General features: G+C 40.3%; 1 protein-coding gene across 4 annotated transcripts in view; it reads right to left on the bottom strand.

Moving 5' to 3' along the window:
* The window catches only part of si:dkey-165e24.1, a 56,445-nt gene that overhangs the window by 34,924 nt on the left and 1,631 nt on the right, over positions 1-19,890 (bottom strand). For 2 of the 4 annotated variants that reach the window (XM_017355656.3, XM_073947383.1), the window contains exons 1-4: positions 15,515-15,623; positions 12,524-12,635; positions 12,128-12,232; positions 11,415-11,519 (exon numbers count right to left, since the gene is read on the bottom strand). In XM_017355656.3, coding sequence (XP_017211145.2) covers positions 11,415-11,519; positions 12,128-12,232; positions 12,524-12,567 — 254 coding nt within the window. In that variant the 5' untranslated portion in view covers positions 12,568-12,635; positions 15,515-15,623. Of the gene's footprint in view, positions 1-11,414; positions 11,520-12,127; positions 12,233-12,523; positions 12,636-15,514; positions 15,624-19,890 lie in introns of those variants that run through there. The other 2 variants (XM_073947381.1, XM_073947384.1) reach the window with 1 other exon arrangement.

Genomic DNA, 19,890 nt, shown 5'->3' with positions numbered 1-19,890 from the left:
ACACAAACACAAGCGAGTGTGCCTAAAGTGTGATTTATACTTCTGTGTCAAGTACATGTGTATGGTCCGGGGCAGCCTTCATGTGGTTGCATACCCTTCACCGTGGCTGATGCCGACACTGATGCTGTGACGGTTGCAGGTTGTGCGCACTTCCTGGTGTGTGTCATGGTTTTGTTTTGCCCCTGATCAGCTGTGCTGATCATTAGTTTCAGCTGAAGATAATTATCTGTCCTACACATGTGCGTGGTGTTCTTTGTATCTTGTCAGTTAGTTATGGTTCATTGTGTTTTGTGTCTCGTCAGGACACGCCAGGTTTATCGGGTCTGCCAGTTGTTCCTGAGAGCTACACTGATCTGGACTTCATCATCTTTCTTTACAGCTCTGCATCTATTTTTCTGCTTCTGTCTATTTTTGTTTAAACTGTCTGTCACCAGTTATTGAAGACCTTGTATCTTGGATCCTTTTTGTTGTTGCTTTTTCAAGGAGCGTGACAGTTGCACACCTCGTGATGTCTTGATGACGCATTGTGCAAGCTCTTTCATTGTTCGGCTTGGTAGCCTTGACGAGTGTGGACGGCACAGAGAGCAGCAAGCCAGTTGGAGTGAGCGTTTACAAGTGTCCCATGAAGGAGCTCCAAATGAAAACTTTTGTTTTGTCTTAAACTTCATGATTAACATTGTTGCCCGTCTGCCGGTTCCGGCCTTGGAATGAGCGAGTTTGAGCTACTAGTACATTAAGGTAGCGTTCAGAAAAAAAAACATCCGTAAAGAAAAATGACCCAGAGGAACATAAAAACCTTTAAAAAAAAAGTATTTCAAAAATGTTATTGCAGAGCAACACAAACAGCACGCAGAAGTATAAATGCACGGCTATGTGCAAGGCAGGGACCGTGGGTCATGGTGGTCACTTGACACAGAAATATAAATCAGGCTTAAAGATAGAGGCTTTCACTGTAAGCTACTCAGATATTGTTTAATTTGCAATATTTATATAACTTGCTTCATGGCTGTAATAATTAGTTTTTCATCAAGGTAACCCAGTATGCTGAACTTAAATTGGATAAACTGGCAGTTACATAGACCATATGCTAGACCATTAACTGACTTGTGCATTGTTTTTCAGATAAACAATTATGTCCACTTACCACGTTTCCTAGATATCTGCAAACATATTATATTATTTTTTTTAATTTTAGAAGATTTAATTCCATACATGCAGCCAATTTTTTAATTAAGCACAATATAATTCTTAGCTCCAGGTCTGGTTGATCAGGTCTGCTAAACAGACTAGTAGCTTTGTCATTGGCTGTGTTCCTATCCAAAGATGCGACCTAGACTTATAAGTAATCCTGGAATGTTGCATAAAATATTTGCAAATAAAGCATTGTTTCCATCCAAACAGTCAAAGTGAGCAAAATCTTCACTCTTCCTGCTAGACTTGCACAAATATCAGACAGAAAAATATAGTTGAGTGCATTGGGGTTTACCACTGTGGTGTTTATTCTTCTCTAATAACTGAGTTGTGCCTGATGAATGTGAAAATGAACTATCCGCTACTGAACTCAATACTTCTCACACAAACTTGAAACATGAGTCTGTTGAAGGCTTAAATGTCTGCTTTTAAATGATGTAACTCAACTGTTACACAGATATTCTCAGTTAAATATGAAGAAAAGCAAGATGTACTATTTCCCATTTAACCCTCATTACCTCGGATTAGTAGCACACAGTCCGCCCCCTGCTGCTTTTACATGCTAACCGCTTGTTAAGTGTGACGTCACGCGAAGAGGCTTCAGGGTCCAAATGCTCTATTCAATTGAATGGGGAGACTCATGAATTGGTAATAACAAACGTTTACAAAGCAATTTAATGCTTTCGAAAATCACGATCGCAGAATATATGTCCATGCCTAATATCCGATGGCCAGAAAGTGATTTTTTTTTTTATAAATTGTAAAATTTTTGGTATTTGTTATGCAGCAAACCCAGAGATTGTTGTGTACACTATGACTTTATGTAAAATTAACTTTAATGTGTGATATGAATAAAATGTGATCCTAAATGAATGATTTCTCCACTCAAATGAATGGCGGCTTGGAGCGGGAGACAGTATTACATACGTCACCAACACGTCACCACTTAACAAGCAGAAAGAGCACACATGTTCAGCACACACCTTGCCAGTCAATTAAACAAGTGAGCATGATGTTGCTATGCCAGATATTAAGGTTTGCTTATTAAATATCCAGAATGGCTTGAAGAACAGAGATAATCCAGACATTGCCACAAGGAAATTTTATTGTGCTTATATATGATTAATTTATAAATTTCTATTATCTATATGCTATAAAGCAGTGATGTATATATGCTTTATATTTTGATGTAAAATATGCCTTTTTCTCATATTCTAGCATTGCATTGCAACTGCATATGGCGAAAATAACCCACGTTTTCATCAGTCGTTTGGTTTAATTGTTGTGTTAAGAAATATTTACATTTTTATACAAAATATGCCTTTTATGTGAAACCTTTAATCTTTTTATGGGTTATTATTATTATATGGGTTTTTATCTCCTATTTGACAGACGGTTTTCTAAAATGTGGAGCAGGTGATTGCCTGAATTTGAATGATGTGAAATAAAGACATCATATTACAATGTGTTGCAAATGTGTTTTCTGTAAGGATAATAAAAGACAAGAAAATCTGCCAGAATTAATGTTTTATTAAGTTAGATGCAGTTTAAGGTTATGCTTTAATGTTGGTCATGTCCCACATTGTCATACAGACTTGTCCCACATGTGGCAGGAGAGGTAATTAGTTGCCTAGTGTCATTAATTTACGGGTCCTTGTCTCTGTCCTATCACAAAACGGCATTCGGGCTATAAAAAGAGGGAAGCATTTGCTACCTGGGATGCGTCACCTGATTAGTTGCGGCGCCGTGAACGCGCTCCGTCACTTCCCACACCTGTTGAGGGCGGTGAGGGGTTTTGATCGGGCTGGAAGTTGCTTTGCCTGAAATATTTGCTGCAATCGCCAACGCTAGAACGTGTGTAGGGACTGGAAAAGGTAAGCAAGCGTCTGTTTCATGTTGTGGTTGTCGCGATCGTTCTGGAAACGCAATTGCCTAGTGTGTCGAGCGCCTTACAGTACTGTCATCAAGTAAGTGCTAGGAAATCTTCTGATCATGTGACATAGGCTGTTCCCCGATTTACGCTTACCAAAGCTGGTGATGCCAAAAGTCCAGCAGGAAGACCAGACTCTAGGGGCTCAAACAAAACGACATGGCCAAAATAGTGGGCCGAACAGGTTGCAGCCACTAGCTTCATTGTGCCACCTGGCATGCGACACACTCTGATGGGTAATTTGAAAGAGGTCTATATAGTTAGTCTGCCAGCTGGGGTTAGTGAAGAAAAACCAGTAGCTGCTATGGTTCAATCTCATGGTGTGATTGGGAGTCCTTCTTTTTTTTTTTAACAGATTGAGTCACTCGATCTATCTGTTCTGTCTCCTCCTGAGCAGGGTCAGGTTCGGGCTCTTCTGCAGAAGTACCAAGCTGTGTTTTTGGATCATGAGAGTGATCTGGGTTGTACCAGTCTCATCTCCCATGACATACCGCTGTTGGATGATGCTCCAGTGTGCCAACGCTATCGGCGAATACCACCATCTGAGTATGAGGAAGTAAAAACCCATATTAATCAGTTGTAAGAGGCTGGAATAGTTAGGGAGAGTTGCAGTCCTTAGAGTTGCTGGTTCTCTACGTTGGATTTGGCCAGCGGGTATTTGCAAGCTCCAGTTTCTGAGCAGGATAAGCGGAAAACTGCGTTCTGTACACCGTTTGGATTGTTTGAATGGAACCGTATGCCCTTTGGCCTTTGTAATGCTCCAAGTACGTTCCAAAGGTTGATGGAGCAGTTGTTCGGGGACCAGCGGTGTCAGTCTATGCTTTTGTATCTTGATGATGTTGTGGTGTTTTCTTCCTCCATAGACCAACATTTGGAGAGGCTGGAGATTGTACTAGGTCGTCTAGAGAAGGAAGGGCTCAAGGCCAAGCTGGAGAAATGTGCTTTCTTCCGGCGTAAAGTTCTTGGGTCACGTTATATCTGCCCAGGGAGTAGCAACTGATCCAGGTAAAATAGAGGCGGTCACGCATTGGCGCTGCCCGGGGACCATGTCCGAGCTACGAACATTTCTTGGCTTTGCGAGCTATTATGGGTGTTTTGTGGAAAGGTTTGCTAAACTGGCCGCCCCCCTCCACAGGTTAGTGGCAGAAGTTGGAGGGAGTAAGTCAGGTAAGCATAGAAAACAGAGTTTGACTCATGTATGGACCGAGCAGTGTCAGATGGCTTTTGAGGCCCTAAAGAGGAAGTTAACATCCACCCCAATATTAGCTTATGCAGACTTCTCAAAGCCTTTCATTCTGGAGGTAGATACCAGTCATGGAGGTTTGGGGGCAGTTTTGTCCCAAGACTTCGAAGGGAAGGTTCGACCCATCGCCTATGCCAGTCGTAGTCTCAGGCCCTCAGAGCGAAATATGACTAATTATAGCTCAATGAAACAAGAGTTTCTTGCCCTTAAATGGGCTATGGTTGAAAAGTTTCGTGAGTATCTTTTGGGGCACAAGTGTATTGTGTTTACAGACAATAATCCTCTGAGTCACTTGGCTACAGCAAAACTTGGAGCCACAGAGCAATGTTGGGCCGCTGAGTTGGCCGCATTTGATTTTGAGGTCAAGTATAGGGCAGGAAAGAGTAATGGAAATGCGGACGCACTCTCCCGCCAGAATTTGGTTGACAAGAGTGTAGTTGGGGAGTTAGCAGTTAGCTCTAAGATTCCCAAAGCCTTGCAGCAGGCCATTAGTAAGGGCTGTCCGGTCCAAGCAGATATGCGGACCATAAGCACATGGCCGGGCTATTCTGTCCCTAATCTTTGCTGTATGCAGGAGGCTGATTCTGTTATTGGACCAGTAATAAGGTTCTGGGAGTGGGGCCAGCGTCCAGGATTAGAGGAGCGGAAACTTCTAACCAAACCGGTCTGGACCTTACTCTAGCAGTGGAATAGTTTTGAGGAGAGGGAAGGAGTTTTGTACCCCAAGATATTCCGCCCTGATGGAGGGGAAGTATGTCATCAGCTTGTTTTACCTGATGTTTTGAAGGAAGAGGTCTGGATACAGCTGCACCAACAGCATGGCCATCAAGGAGTAGAACGCACCAGTGAGTTAATTCGACAGCGCTGTTATTGGCCCAATATGTTGGCTGATGTTACCCCGTGGTGCCACGAGTGTGAATGCTGTCAACTTGCCAAAGACACTGGGCCGGTGGCACGGGCATTCATGGGCCACATGCTGGCCTCAAAGCCTAATGAAATCCTTGCAATCGACTTTACCATGCTCGAGCCTTCATATTGTGGGAAGGAGAACATATTAGTAATGACTGATATGTTTAGTAAGTTCTCTATGGCAGTGTCCACTCGTGACCAAAGAGCAGAGACTGTGGCCAAGGTTCTAGATGAGGAATGGTTTTACAAGTATGGGGTTCCTGGACGTATCCATTAAAATCAGGGCCGCAATTTTGAATCCACTCTTATACGCCAGCTTTGTGAGCTGTACCAGGTAAAGAAATCCCTTACCACCCCATACCATCCAGCTGGCAATGGGCAATGTGAGAGATTCAATCGCACATTACATAACTTGTTGCGAACCTTGCCAGACTCTAGAAAAAGGGACTGGGTGTCTTGTCTGTCACAGGTGATATTTTGCTACAACACCACCCCTAACCAAGTGACAGGAGTCTCCCCATTACCTCATGTTCGGTCAAGAGCCCCGGCTGCCAGTAGATTTCTTGCTGAGCCAGGTACCAGAACCCACTGTAGGTAGTGTACATCACTGGGTCTTGGAACATCGCAGGTGGTTGCAGGTTGCCTTTGAGGGGGCACAGGGATGATTGAAGGCTGCAGCAGCCAGGCGGAAAAACCTGCATGACCAGCATGTTCGAGATCAACCCCTGGAGGAAGGTCAGTTAGTTTATCTAAGGGACCATGCAGTAAGAAGACACCACAAGATTAAAGACTTGTGGAGTTCTGTTGTCTATCGGGTCGTCCACTCTGCTGAGGAAGGAGGGGCAGTATATGCCATTGCACCAGTTACAAGTCCAGGTAAGATGAGGCGAGTACATCGGTCACAGTCGAAGGCCTGTGTTCTGAAAGAAAGGTCTGTAGTGACCAGCCTAAAGGTGTTGTGGAGGTTCAAGAGCACTCTCAGGGGGATGTTCAGGAGTTAGGTGTAGAGGATGTCGATTTGGCGGTGATGGTGCCAGTGGTCCCTCAGGCCACTCAAGGGGTGGGACCTCGAGATGGCTCGTACCCGATGCAGTCTAGGGTTCAGGAAGATTTGCCCGGGACCTCTCTCCTGTAAGGGCCATTGTGGTTGAACCACAAAGACCAGGGTTAGGACCTGTAGCCCAGGAAAGGGAAGTACTTACCAAGCCTCCTAACGACAGTGTGGTCCCTCCTCGTCGTTCAGTCCGAGCTGGGGCAGGACAGCATACGAACTTGCATCATCTTCCCCGAGGTGTAGGAGAGGTGAGAAGCAGACCTATCAATCAGGAAGTTGTGTCTAATAACATCTAATAATCTACTGGGATCAGCTTTCACTGCTATGCAGATGATACTCAATTATATATTTCAACTAAACCTGACGAGACGTCTGAACTGTCTAAACTAACTGAGTGTATCAAAGACGTTAAAGACTGGATGACCAACAATTTTCTTCTCTCCGACAAAACAGAATTATTACTTATTGGGCCTAAATCTTGCACACAGCAGATCTCGCAACTCAATCTACAATTAGAGAGATACAAAGTTAGCTTTAGCTCTACTATAAAAGATCTGGGTGTCATATTAGACAGCAATCTAACTTTTGAAAACCATATATCATATGTCACAAAAACTGCCTTCTTTCATCTGAGAAATACCGCTAAATTACGAAATATGCTATCCATCTCAGATGCAGAAAAGCTAGTCCATGCTTTTATGACTTCGAGACTGGATTACTGTAATGCTCTATTTGCTGGCTGCCCAGCATCCTCTAATAACAAACTTCAATTTGTACAAAATGCAGCAGCCAGAGTTCTGACCAGGTCTAGAAAATATGATCATATCACCCCAATTTTATCCTCCTTACACTGGCTGCCTGTTAAGTTTCGTATTGAATTTAAAATATTACTTCTCACCTATAAAGCTCTAAATAATCTAGCTCCTGTTTATCTAACCAACCTTCTGTCTTGCTACAATCCAACTCGCTCTTTAAGATCTCAAAACTCAGGGCTTCTGGTAGTACCTAGAATAGCAAAATCAAGTAAAGGAGGTCGAGCCTTCTCTTTCATGGCTCCTACACTCTGGAATAGCCTTCCTGATAATGTCCGAGGCTCAGACACACTCTCCCAATTCAAAACTAGATTAAAGACCTATCTGTTTAGCAAAGCATACACTCAATGCATCACCTAGCGGGTTCCACACAGGCTTCTGCATCTTGTTTATATACACTATGAACAGCAGCTACGCTAATTATTCTCTTTAATCTCTATTTTGACCTGGGGATACTCATCCCAAGGTCCTCAGATTATGTGGAGTCACTGATTGGATCCAAGACCAGCGACGAGATGATCCTAAGGATTCCATATACGGGACCAGGCCATATCCTGAGCTGCTGCTGCGCTGATGGTCGTGGGGAGTGGAGAACATGTGTCTGATTCCAGCGACGCTCCAGGGACAGACGAGTCTTCGCTGAGGCCATCTTCCAGCCTCCACCACGGCGACTGAAGCCCTGCACAAGACTTTTGGCCAGCGGAGACACTAAAATGGTCGTGCCCAACTGAGTCTGGTTCTCTGAAGGTTTTTTTTCTTCACTCCCATCAGGTGAAGTTTTTTTTTCCCTCTCCGCTGTCGCTACTGGCTCGCATGTTTCAGGATTGGTAGAGCTACGCATCGATGATTTGCTCTTCAGTGTTTGAACTCTCAGTAATGATTAAATCACACTGAACTGAGCTAAACTGAACTGAACTTAAACACTAAAAAACTGAACTACACTGTTCTAGTTACTATGACCATTTATGTGAAGCTGCTTTGACACAATCTACATTGTAAAAGCGCTATACAAATAAAGCTGAATTGAATTGAACATTTCGACGTTGTTTAGGCCTTGTAGTTAGTATGGTGGGCTAGTGTTTGATTTGCTGATTTCTGGTCCATCGTCAGGGCGCCGATGCAAAAGGTGGGGGTAGATTGTGGCAGGAAAGGTAATTAGTTGCCTAGTGTCATTAATTTACGGGTCCTTGTCTCTGTCCTATCACAAAACGGCATTCGGGCTATAAAAAGAGGGAAGCATTTGCTACCTGGGATGCGTCACCTGATTAGTTGTGGCGCCATGAACGCGCTCCGTCACTTCCCACACCTGTTGAGGGCGGTGAGGGGTTTTGATTGGGCTGGAAGTTGCTTCGCCTGAAATATTTGCTGCAATCGCCAATGCTAGAACGCGTGTAGGGACTGGAAAAGGTAAGCAAGCGTCTGTTTCATGTTGTGGTTGTCGCGATCGTTCTGGAAACGCGGAGTCCGCTTTTCTCAGCTGCGAGAACCAGATGCAGGTGCGCGACTGTTTGTTGGCTGTGCCGGCTGTTGACTGAAATCTACGTGCTATCTGCCTTTTGAGTGATTGATTGAACCCCGATTCCCTTTGGTGAGCAGTAGGTAGGTGTATGCATGTAGTTGCAAATGGCTTATAGCAGATATTGGACTTTACCATGACGATTGACTAATCTGTTTGTAGGCTGGGCGGCACTCTGCGAGGGGAGCTCCATCGGGCGCTCCGCATCCGTGTGGGGCTACAGTGCTGTCCTGTTTCCCGTGTTTTTTTCTTCTTTTTTTCTTTGTTTAAGTTTTCTGTCTTCTTAGGTTTTGTCTTCCGTTTTGTTTTCTTAATTGTTTATATTTTTGAGTTGTTCTGTTTTTGGTTTACACAAGGACTATTTAATTTATTTTTTGTTGGTACATTTATCTATCTTCGTTTGTTTGGGTTTCATTTTCTCTATAGGATAAATCTATATAGTGTGGCTGGATTTATTTGTTTATTATTTTGACTTATTCATCCAGCATGTTTTGATTGAGATTTTCCTTACATTTTGTGCTTTTGCGTGAATCTTTATCGTTGTATTTTTTTATTATTGATGTTTAATTTATTTTCTCTTTAGTAATTAATTTGGCTTAAGATTTAATTGTTTCCTCCCTTGTTTAAGGTGGAATTTAGTTGCTTTTCTTTGTTTTCATTTATCAACTTTATTACATTTATATTTTGTTTATCTAATCATTTACTTGTGTAAACTGATTTATTTTTTTGTTTAATTGCAGGGCAGTGGTCCGACTTTTTGGCTGGTGACAGAGCCAGAGCTCCCCGGGGTGGGAGGCTAATTTTATTGGACATTTTAGAATTTCTCACAGTGTGTAGTGATCGCTGTGTGCTGGTTTGTGCTTGTAGGTGCTCCTCTTTTTTACACAGTGGATTGTAGGTTTTCACTTGCCTGAAGTAAAGCCTGGCCACTTTCTCTAACGCTGGCGAGCTCTGGCCCTGTGGCACCTTCATAAATTTACGAACTGTCATGTCAATGTCGAAATATTGGTTTTAATCCTGTTTTTTATGTGAGGTTTGTTAATAAAGAAATCTATTTTTGTACCGTGCCAATGTCTCTGACTGCAATCTGGTGGAGCGAACTTGGGCGTGCCTTTTATATGGGTGGTGCGTGTATTAAAATTCTTTGGGTGAAATTTCCAAGGTGGCGTAGTCGGCTAAATCATTACTTTTGTCAGATTGGAGGTCTAGCTCCATCTGCCTACCTGCCACCCGTCACACACAGTTAGTTTGTTTGGTGATGGTCACATTGAAAATAAGGATTTTCACATTGTATTGTAGTAAATGCAGGTCATATAAGTATAATAATTTCAAAAAGTTCATTTATCTATTTATTTGACTAATTCTATTCAAAAATGATCTTGATGACAACTGATGAAACCCCAAATTCAGCATCTCAGAAAATGAGAATATTGTGAAAAGTTTATAATTGAAAACACCTGGTTCCACACTGTAATCAGCCAATTAACCCAAAACCTCTGCAAAGCCCTTTAAATGCGCTCTTAGTATTGTTCTGTAGGCTACACAATCATAGGGGAGACGGCTGATTTGACAGTTGTCAACCGCAGCCTGGAGAGAAACTGCAGCTGGAGTCAGTGCTTCAAGAACCACTACGCACAGACATCTGCAAGACATTGGTTTTAGCTGTCGCATTTCTCATTGTCAAGCCACTCTTGAACAAAAGACAGTGTCGAAAGTGTCTTGCCTGGGGTAAATTTAGCATTTCCTTTGGAAACCAGGGTTCCAGAGACTGTAGAAAGAGAGGAGAGGCTCATAATCCACAGGTGTTGCTTGAGGTCCAGTGTAAATTTTTCACAGTCAGCGATGGTTCGGGGTGTCAACACAGCTTTTCTCCAGGATGTTTTAAAGCACTTCTGCTGCTGACCAGCTCTATGGAGATGCAGATATAATTTTGTAACAAGACTTGGCACCTACAAACAGTGCCAAAGCCACCAGTACCTGGTTCAAGGACCATGGTATCCCTGTTCTAAATTGTCCCGCAAACTCGCCTGACCTCAACCCCGTTGAAAATCAATGTGTATCGTAAAGAGGAAAATGTGATATGCCAGAGTCAACAATGCAGAAGAACTGAAGGCCACTATCAGAGCAACTCAGACTCTCAGAACACCTGAGCAGTGCATAACACAGACCGATCCACTCTGTGCCAAACTGAATAGCTGTAGTGATTCAGGCTAAAGGAGCCCACACTTAGTATTGAGTGCTGTGCATGCTCATACTGTTCATCAAGATTTCAAAAAATCTTTTCTTTGTATTGGTCTAGAAGTTAAATTCTCTTTTTCTGAGATCCTAATTTGGGTTTGTTTATTAGTTGTCATCAAATTGAAAATAAATAAACTCTTGAAATGTGTCAGTCTGTGTGGAATGAATGTGTACATTATACAAGTTTCACTTCTTAAATGGAGTTAGTGAAATAAATTAACTTTTGATGATGTTCTAATTATATGAGCAGCGCCTGTATTCTAATTCAGCAATAGTATTTATGACATTAAATATTTAGTATGTATTTTGGCTTTGTTTCTGTCACTTTTATTTCCATAGTTCATGCATAATCTTTTTTATGCAAGCATACACATCCATCTTTGTTGCCCAGTTTATGCTGCATTAAATAACTTTAATTGTCATAAGTAAAATATATAAGCACAAACTACTATACATATATGCATATTTTTACCATTAAACAAACAGTCCATATGTGAGCAGTAATGTAAAGCACAAAATACCTTTGAGCAGATGATGGTGTTTTTTCGCTGAATTTTGGTGGATCTTCTTTTGAGCAGTCACTCTTCAGAGACACAAAGCTGGACACACATAATCCTGATCTCACACTGAACACACAAACACACCAGAGGAAAATGATTACATGAATTTGGTCTTTTTTATATCACTTTCAACATAACAATTGTTAATGCATTACATGCAAACTGAACTGCTCTATATTGAATGTACAGAAGTCTGTGTACTACCAAAAGATTATGCCTCAACTCATTCACCAGAATAAAGTTCATTAGGTAGATGACTGTGTGGTATGGTTATTATTCGAAGGAGAAATGGCTTGGATTAGGCAGTCAGGTAACGATTTAGAGTATGGGATGGTTCATTTACCAGGGGTGTCAGTAAGCACAATTTTCACAACAACTCTGAATTATTGCTATACATTTGCAGCAGAGAAAAAATAATTTTTCCCCCACACCAAATCCACCCCCAGGCCACACGCCCAACAATAACACGACGCCACCCAAGACCATACTATTAGAAAATGGTACTGAATATCCATATTTTTCAAGGTATCATATAAAAGTTAGAAATGTGTAAGAATTAAGCGTATACACATATGCATAATTTTACAGCAATAAAATCTCATGATGAATACTGAAATATTGGTAAACAGTCCATGTGTGAGCAATAATGTGAAGCACAAAATAACACAAAATACCTTTGAGCAGATGATGGTGTTTTCTCACTGAACTTTGGTGGATCTTCTTTTGAGCAGTCACTCTTCAGAGACACAGAGCTGGACACACATGATCCTGATCTCACCCTGAACACACAAACACACCAGAGGAATAAACTGCAGGACAAACTTCAGTCTCCTTTAAAGGTGCAGTATGTAGGATTGACAAATGAATAGTGGTTGAACTAGGTATTGCAGTCCAAATTCAAAATATTGGAGTTTTTTTTTTTTTTTCAGTTGACCCCTCTGATGATGACTTACAAGCAGGTTGTCAGATTAAAGTTGTCCATGACTTAGCAACACAAATAAGTGCATTGTTGTTGGTCTTTGTTCTTCAGAGAAAGTGTTGAAATAATGGTGTAAAAACAGAGTCAATACCTGTGTTTCTCTGAGAGAGAGTCCTTTACTCGCTCCTCTGCCATACTGCAGCTAAAACACCAATGCAGACATTAGCAGAGCTTTGAGGAAACAATCAGCCGCTGACCATCACCTGGAGATGAGAATATACTGAGATGAAGAACAGCACACTTTATAGCAATCAATGCTCACTTCACTTACAACACCGCACTGAAACAGACCACATGATGAGGGATAGAACAGTTATATAGTTTACGTTATTTCACATCATCCAAAGCACTCCACATGATCCAGTCTAGGGCAAACCCAAAACATGTGACTCAAATTAGCTTGTTCATTCATTCATTCATTTTCTTGTTGGCTTAGTCCCTTAATTAATCCAGGGTCGCCACAGCGGAATGAACCACCAACTTATCCAGCAAGTTTTTACGCAGTAGATGCCCTTCCAGCCACAACCCATCTCTGGGAAACATCCACACACACACACTCATACACTACGGACAATTTAGCCTACCCAATTCGCCTGTACCGACTGTGGGGGAAACCGGAGCACCCGGAGGATTTATTGAGGCATTTCATTATGTACATCATGAAACTCGCAACAATGTGGTGCTTCTCTGCGGTTTAATGACATAAGTAAGAGCGTGTGTGGAGATGCCGACACGGTAAACAACATCAGAGGAAACACAGAGGAGGAAAGTGGTCAGACGCCACAATTTGCTCCCACCAGACCTGAGATCTCTCTCGTACCCACACATTCCTCTGAATGGTGGAGGACATCATTCAGCACATAAACCATAAGTGCAAGCTTCGATGTCAGCCCTTTCCCACCTCCGCCTCAAAATCATTTTAAATTTGGGCGAACTTTGTGTTGTAACTTTTGCTTTTTGTCGCTATTAATACACGCACTGCGGCTTCACATAGAACAACTTTATTCTCTCCAACAACAGTCAGTGCGCATCACTGTGCACACAGGCAAAAGCTACATCTTAAACTACACACATACACACACACACCAGGGCCATACTGCTTTTACTAAACTTCGCATATTTCGCAGAGTTAAAAACAAGACAATTTCTTACATCGTGGCTAGTCCCATATAGCAGGTAGTAATTGGCCCGAGCTCGAGCATCGGCGAGTGTTATCCGGGCCGAGTATGGCCCGCAGCTCACTCGCACACATCCGTTTGTGATGATTCCTGTTAATCATGTCTGGCCCGAGTCTGTGTGTAGAGTCCGGGCCGCTTCTGGCAAGGACTCAGCTTGTTTAAGTGATGACAACCCATTAAATTCTTATTTTATCTAGTAATTTGTTAGCTCCACATTTAATGACAACTTGAGAAAATATCCATGTTACGACAGCAACAAAATAATAAGAATATTTTGTGTGGATGGTTAGAAGCAAACAAAACAATATTATTCATAAATGGATTATACATAACATCATGGCACAGATGCTAGAATCTGCCTTTATGCATGCTCGACATGGATATGGGTCATAATTAAAACAACGTGTAAACAGACAGGCAAACGAATCAGATATAGGCAACATAATACAGTTACTGTAAAAAAAATTATTATGAAAAAAATTAAATTAAATGTCACCTTGCAAGGTAAATCTAGCCATGAAAAGCATCAACTGTTATAGCTTGGAGAAGGGGTATACGTGTGTGTGGATTTCGGTCATTAACTTTCCATTTCCAGTCAAAAAAAAATCCTCAATAGGTTTGAAGAATGGAGAATATGGAAAGGGAGATAAACAACTAAAAATTGTGGGTGGACAGTGAACCAGTTATGATCCAGATGAGCTCTGATTTCTAAATTGAAAGTGTGACAGGTGTTTACTCATGTGATGAGTTAGCATGCAAAGTAGGACAACTGACTTAACAATTTTGAATGACAGAGTATTCCTTGTGAAAACAAGAGATTTTCTGCATGAAAATTGTGCAAAATGCAGAGAATTGCGTGTTGTGTTTTGAAAAAAAGTGTTTTAAACCTGCAATTTGAGTATAATGCAGGAATTGTGCTTGTAGTTTAACAGAATTGGTTTAGGGGGTTGGTGCATCAGTTACATGTTGTAGTAATTGTGTCTGTAGTACGAGTAATTGTGTGTAAAGAACTAAGTAAAACTGTATTTTATAACCTGTGTATTCCAATAATGAGCAGATCTGCACAGATATATCGCACAGGTGGAACTATCGTCCCATCCACTAAATTATCCACACGAATTATGAATAATTTACCTGATTTTTCTGTTTTTTAAAATGTACCCATAAACACAAATGACCTTGATGTAGTAACTAGCAGTATGGATACTATCTTCACTAACACACTAAATATTGTTGACCTCATCAAATGTTAATCAATGTTAAACTTTCTGCACTTCTTTTTCCACTTCTGCAGCGAGAAACTGACATGAAAATGATTCAGGTCCTCAAGACAACACCAAAACCACTGGAACTGAAAATATTTATATTGTTTCTCAGAGTTTGTTAATATAACATTTCAAGAAAACAAAAAAGGGTATTTGAGATTAAATATGAGAGGTCTCTGAAGAATACTTAGAGCCATATTGGACCTATAAATTAAGAATATATATTTTGTCAAGATAACCTCAGCTTTAGTCCTTTATTGATTATATTATAATTATTTAGTTAGCTAGTTAGTACTAAAATGTCAACTGACTACTAAGTGAAGGCAGATTGTGTAAGGAACATCAGCTTGTTGTTTTTTAGCAGTTTCTTCCTGTTCAACTGGAAGGTCTGCATTAACTTTACTTTCAAGTTTGTGACTCTATGTTTAAAGTTATATTTTTTACTGAATAATCTGAAATGATCGAGTCACCCTGATATAGAGTACAAACATTTTCATAAGAAAAATGTTTTTTTGACACCATGTTTAATCAGAGTTAGAGGTTTTGATCTTCAGGATCAGGCATTTAAATCACACTCACACACATAAAACCCCTTCATCATCTCCACAAATCAGCGTAATGTAGAAGTGTTAAACTCACATGCAGAAGTACAGACGCTCTTGTGCAGCAGGAACACAATCTGAGCTTTTTCACTCTTTCACTTCACTAAAACACACCTGTGTGATCTACAGGTATATCCTGAAATATTATTGGCTCCACCGTGTGGCGGTGTGATTCATGAGATTCTCCTGATGGTAGGCAGCACACAAACCACTGGAGCTGAAAATATCTTAGTAGTTTCTCTGAGCAAAAGTGTGTTAATAGAATATTTTCAGAATAAAAAAGTATATAAGATTAAATCTGAGTGGTCTCTGAAGAATACGTCAAGCTGTATTGGACCTATAAAATAAAATAATATACGAGTATATGAGTTGAAGTCAGAATTATTCGCCCCCCCTGTTCATTTTTTTCCTAATTTCTGTTAAACAGAGAGAGATTTCTTCAACACATTTCTATTCATAATAGTGTTAATAACTCATCTATAAAAACTGATTTATCTTTGCCATGATGACAGTTAATAATATTAGACTAGATATTCTTCAAGCCACTTTTATACAGCTTAAAGTGACATTTAAAGCCTTAACTAGGTTAATTAGGTTAACTGGGCAGGTTAGGGTAATGAGGCAAGTTATTGTATAACGATGGTTTGTTCTGTAGACTATCGAATAAAATATATAGCTTAAAGGTGCTAATAATACTGAGCTTAAATTGGTTAATAAAAAATTAAAAACTGCTTTTATTCTAGCCAAAATAAAACAAATACAACTTTCTCCAGAAGAAAAAAACATTATCAGACATACTGTGAAAATTTCCTTGCTCTGTTAAACATCATTTGAAAAATATTTAAAAAAGAAAAGCAAATTCAAAGGGGGGCGAATAATTCTGACTTCAACTGTATATTGTCAAGATAACTTAAAGTTTAGCCAATTAATTTAGTTTTAAGTAGTTAGTGAGTTAGAACTGAAATCAGCTGACAGTTGAGGGTTAAATGCAGTTTGTGTAAGGAACATCAGCTTGTTGTTTTTCAGCAGAGTTTCTTCCTGTTCAACTGGAAGGTCTGGTTTAACTTTACTTTCAAGTTTGAGACTCTTTGAGACTCTCTAAAGACTGATATAGAAAAGTACAGATATTTTCAAGGGATTAAAAAGTATACTTTTGACATTGTGTTTAATGATGTTTTGACATAGTGTTTAAATGGTATTTGAGGCTGAAAACTTCATGATCAGACACAGTAAATCCCACTAACACACAAAAAACTTTTCATCATATCAAAGAGTTCACACTTAGCTGATGATTGATAATAAAGCTTGTTTGGCATGCTGTCCCAGGAGAGAGCCCTGAATTTATGAGAAAGGCTTGAGCCTTGGGCTCCCTCCCATTTGCAGGACGAGAGGGGAGTTTAAGCTCAGGTAGATCTCGATGAACTCTGCTGAGCTTGGCTATGGTATCAATTTGGTATATTCAATTTACTTAGACTGCATGAGGAAACTGGAGAAACCGGGGAAAACCCACACGAGCATGGGGAGATTGAGCAAAGTCTGCGCAAAAATGCCAACTGGTTTAGTAGGGACTTTAACCAGAGACATTCTTGTTGCGAGGCAACAGTGCTGATCACCGCGCTGGCGTGTCATCCATCTGGAAAGAAGGAGGAGTAGGGTGGATTCTTAAAGACAAAGATACTGAGATAAGAAAACACTGGTTATTTATAGTGAGTTAGGAATCATTTGATTGGTAAGTCAATCATGAGCTGATATGGGACCAGTCGTAAACAATCATAAGCATGTGATCCTCTCAAAATTAGTTAACAATGCCAGCAGGGGTCCGTTCTTCGTACGTGGATTACTCAGTTAGCTGGATTTGGATATTGACGATTTGACACGATCGAGGATCGTTTCGTTCTTCAAAGCTGATCCGAGAGTTGTTGTCTTAGCAACAGTTCTGCTAGGTCAAACCTGATCGGGAGCAGGTTCAATTAATATAAACAGGATTAGATCGGCTTAGTTCAAGAAAAGATAATACAGATAGTATGATCCCAATTCTGATATTTTCTTACAGTAGTAGTTATATACACTTGGGAAAATGGTACATATTTTTAACTATATATATAAAGTTATAGTCATTAATATAATAAATTAAGTTATACATATTAATAAAACGTATGCAATCTGCACCCTCGAAATGAAAGTACAAAGACTGCCACCTGCTGGTGCAAAGAGAAAGCTTATTTATATGAACTTTTTAGATCGCTTAAATTGTGTATAATAGAAATGCACAATTATGTGACTTTTTTAAAAAGCAATAATACATTTATGCAGTCATAATATTTAATATTTTTTTAATAATAATTTATGCAGTCAATAGTCATGTTTTGACAATTAATATGCCAGTGATGATGCTTCACAAAAGTTGCAGACGCCTTTGCCTATATGAAAATGCTTTCGTAAACAACCAGTTATTCTTTACACCGATTAAAAAAACGGCTACTATAATAAAGAAAATCTTTTCTAAATGTAGAACTAAATACATTGATTTGCATTGAAATACATGATAAATACTCTTGACACATGAAAGTGTAAAGCCTGCAGCTCACAACAAATGTGGAAGATTATTGCGTGTCATATTTAACAAGTCGTTTACTGCTAATTTGATGTAATTTTGCTCACATGGATAATTGAATATTAATCAGATGATGTCATTACGCTGCTGTGCTGTGATGTCAGCCAATCGTTGCATTGCTGATCATGATATCGAGGATCGATAGATGTGTTCTTCACAACACACGCCTCGATCTCAGATCAGTTTATCCAGACATTCTAACCTGATTCGCGAACTTGTTTGAAGAACCAAATTAGCGAGAGATCAGTTATCAAGATTAAAAGATCCAGGATCTGCCAAATAATCTTAGATCATTTAAGCGAGGTACGAAGAACGGACCCCAGGCCATAAGTTTATCTCACTATTGCTGTTTTCCATCAATCAAAGCACAAATGCCACAAGTATTGTTTCACACAAGTTGCAAAACTGACACTAGTACCAGCCGACAATTAAAAGAACTAAAGCCTTTGCGAAATCTATCAAATACAGCACTGGAAGTAAGGTATAAATGTCTTTCAGACAATAATCTAGTTAAGAAGATGTGTAAAAACACAACCAGAGGCTAGCAGTTTTATGTGTAAGTAGCATACATTTACAGTACATTAAGCAAACCCTTTTGTCCCATGTTACTTACAATTGAGAAGGCATTCAGCGATTCAACAATAGGAGGCAATACACACCAGAAGTGATAATTATACATAGGCACTGTTAGTGCTCAAAGAAGTAAGCGCTAGTTAGAGGTTGGACTTTTTTCTTTCTTTTTTTTTTAAGAGAGGAGTGTTTCTACAGATGGTTTGTCAAGCCCTCTCACCACTTCTTAAATGCATGTTTTCTTTTATATGGAGTTATTACAGGAACGTGTCCGGTGCAAATTTGCTGGTGCAAGTGTTTGATAAAGTCTTAGAGGGATAAAAGAGTGTGTTTTCTATAGGTGGTTTGTATAGCCCACTCACCTGTGTGAGGCACACTCAAAATTGATAATGTTTTGGGGTTGTTGTGTGGTGAAGTGGGGAGAGAGGAGGGGGCCCTTATTTTTTGTTTAGGTGATCTCGGAAGAGATGGGTTTTTACTTGTTGTTTTAATACCAGCGAATCTGCAGACTTTGTGGGAATATTGAAGGAAGAGGTTTTATAAAGTGACTTATAGCCTCTTTGTGATGGTACCACAGGTAGTGCTCACTCACTAATCAAAGGCCCCTGGATGGTATGTAGACCTTCAGCAGCAGGTGGAGGTAAGAGAATGCAGTGCCAGTGGCTGTCCTGTAAGACAGCATCAGTGATTTGAACTTGACGCAATCCTCTACTGGTAACCAATGCAGAGAGGTAATGAGAAGTGGTACATTTCAGTTGGGCTGACTGAAGACCTGATAAAGAATCTAATGATTCACCATATCCAAAGCAGCAGACAGGTCCAGTAAAAGCAGAAATGATTATTTAGAACCTGCTTGGGCAATGAGGTTACCCAGGCCTGCTTAAAGATGGTTGGAAATGTGCTAGAGTGGAGTAAAGTGTTTATGGTGTGTGTTAGAGCCTGCACTATGGTTAGGGTAATGTTCTGGAGGATGTGTGAGAGAATTGGATCCAGAGGTGCAAACAAAATGCAATGTCCCTTCAACGTTGAGGTACAACGTCAATCTAACGTCATGTTGATGTCTTGTGTCTGCTGGGTGTTTAAGGCCATTTCGGTCATCATACAGTAAACATCTTCCATCTTCTCATCAGTGACATCATCTAAACAGTCTCTGGGTCAATGCGTGTAAAGATTTTGGACATCTTCTTGGACAATTTTGATGTAATTCTAAATCGCCCATGTCTTATGGT

This window comes from Danio rerio, chromosome 4 (genome assembly GCF_049306965.1).
Source record: "Danio rerio strain Tuebingen ecotype United States chromosome 4, GRCz12tu, whole genome shotgun sequence".
Taxonomy (NCBI): domain Eukaryota; kingdom Metazoa; phylum Chordata; class Actinopteri; order Cypriniformes; family Danionidae; genus Danio; species Danio rerio.
This window is presented reverse-complemented; position numbering and strand designations above follow the sequence as displayed.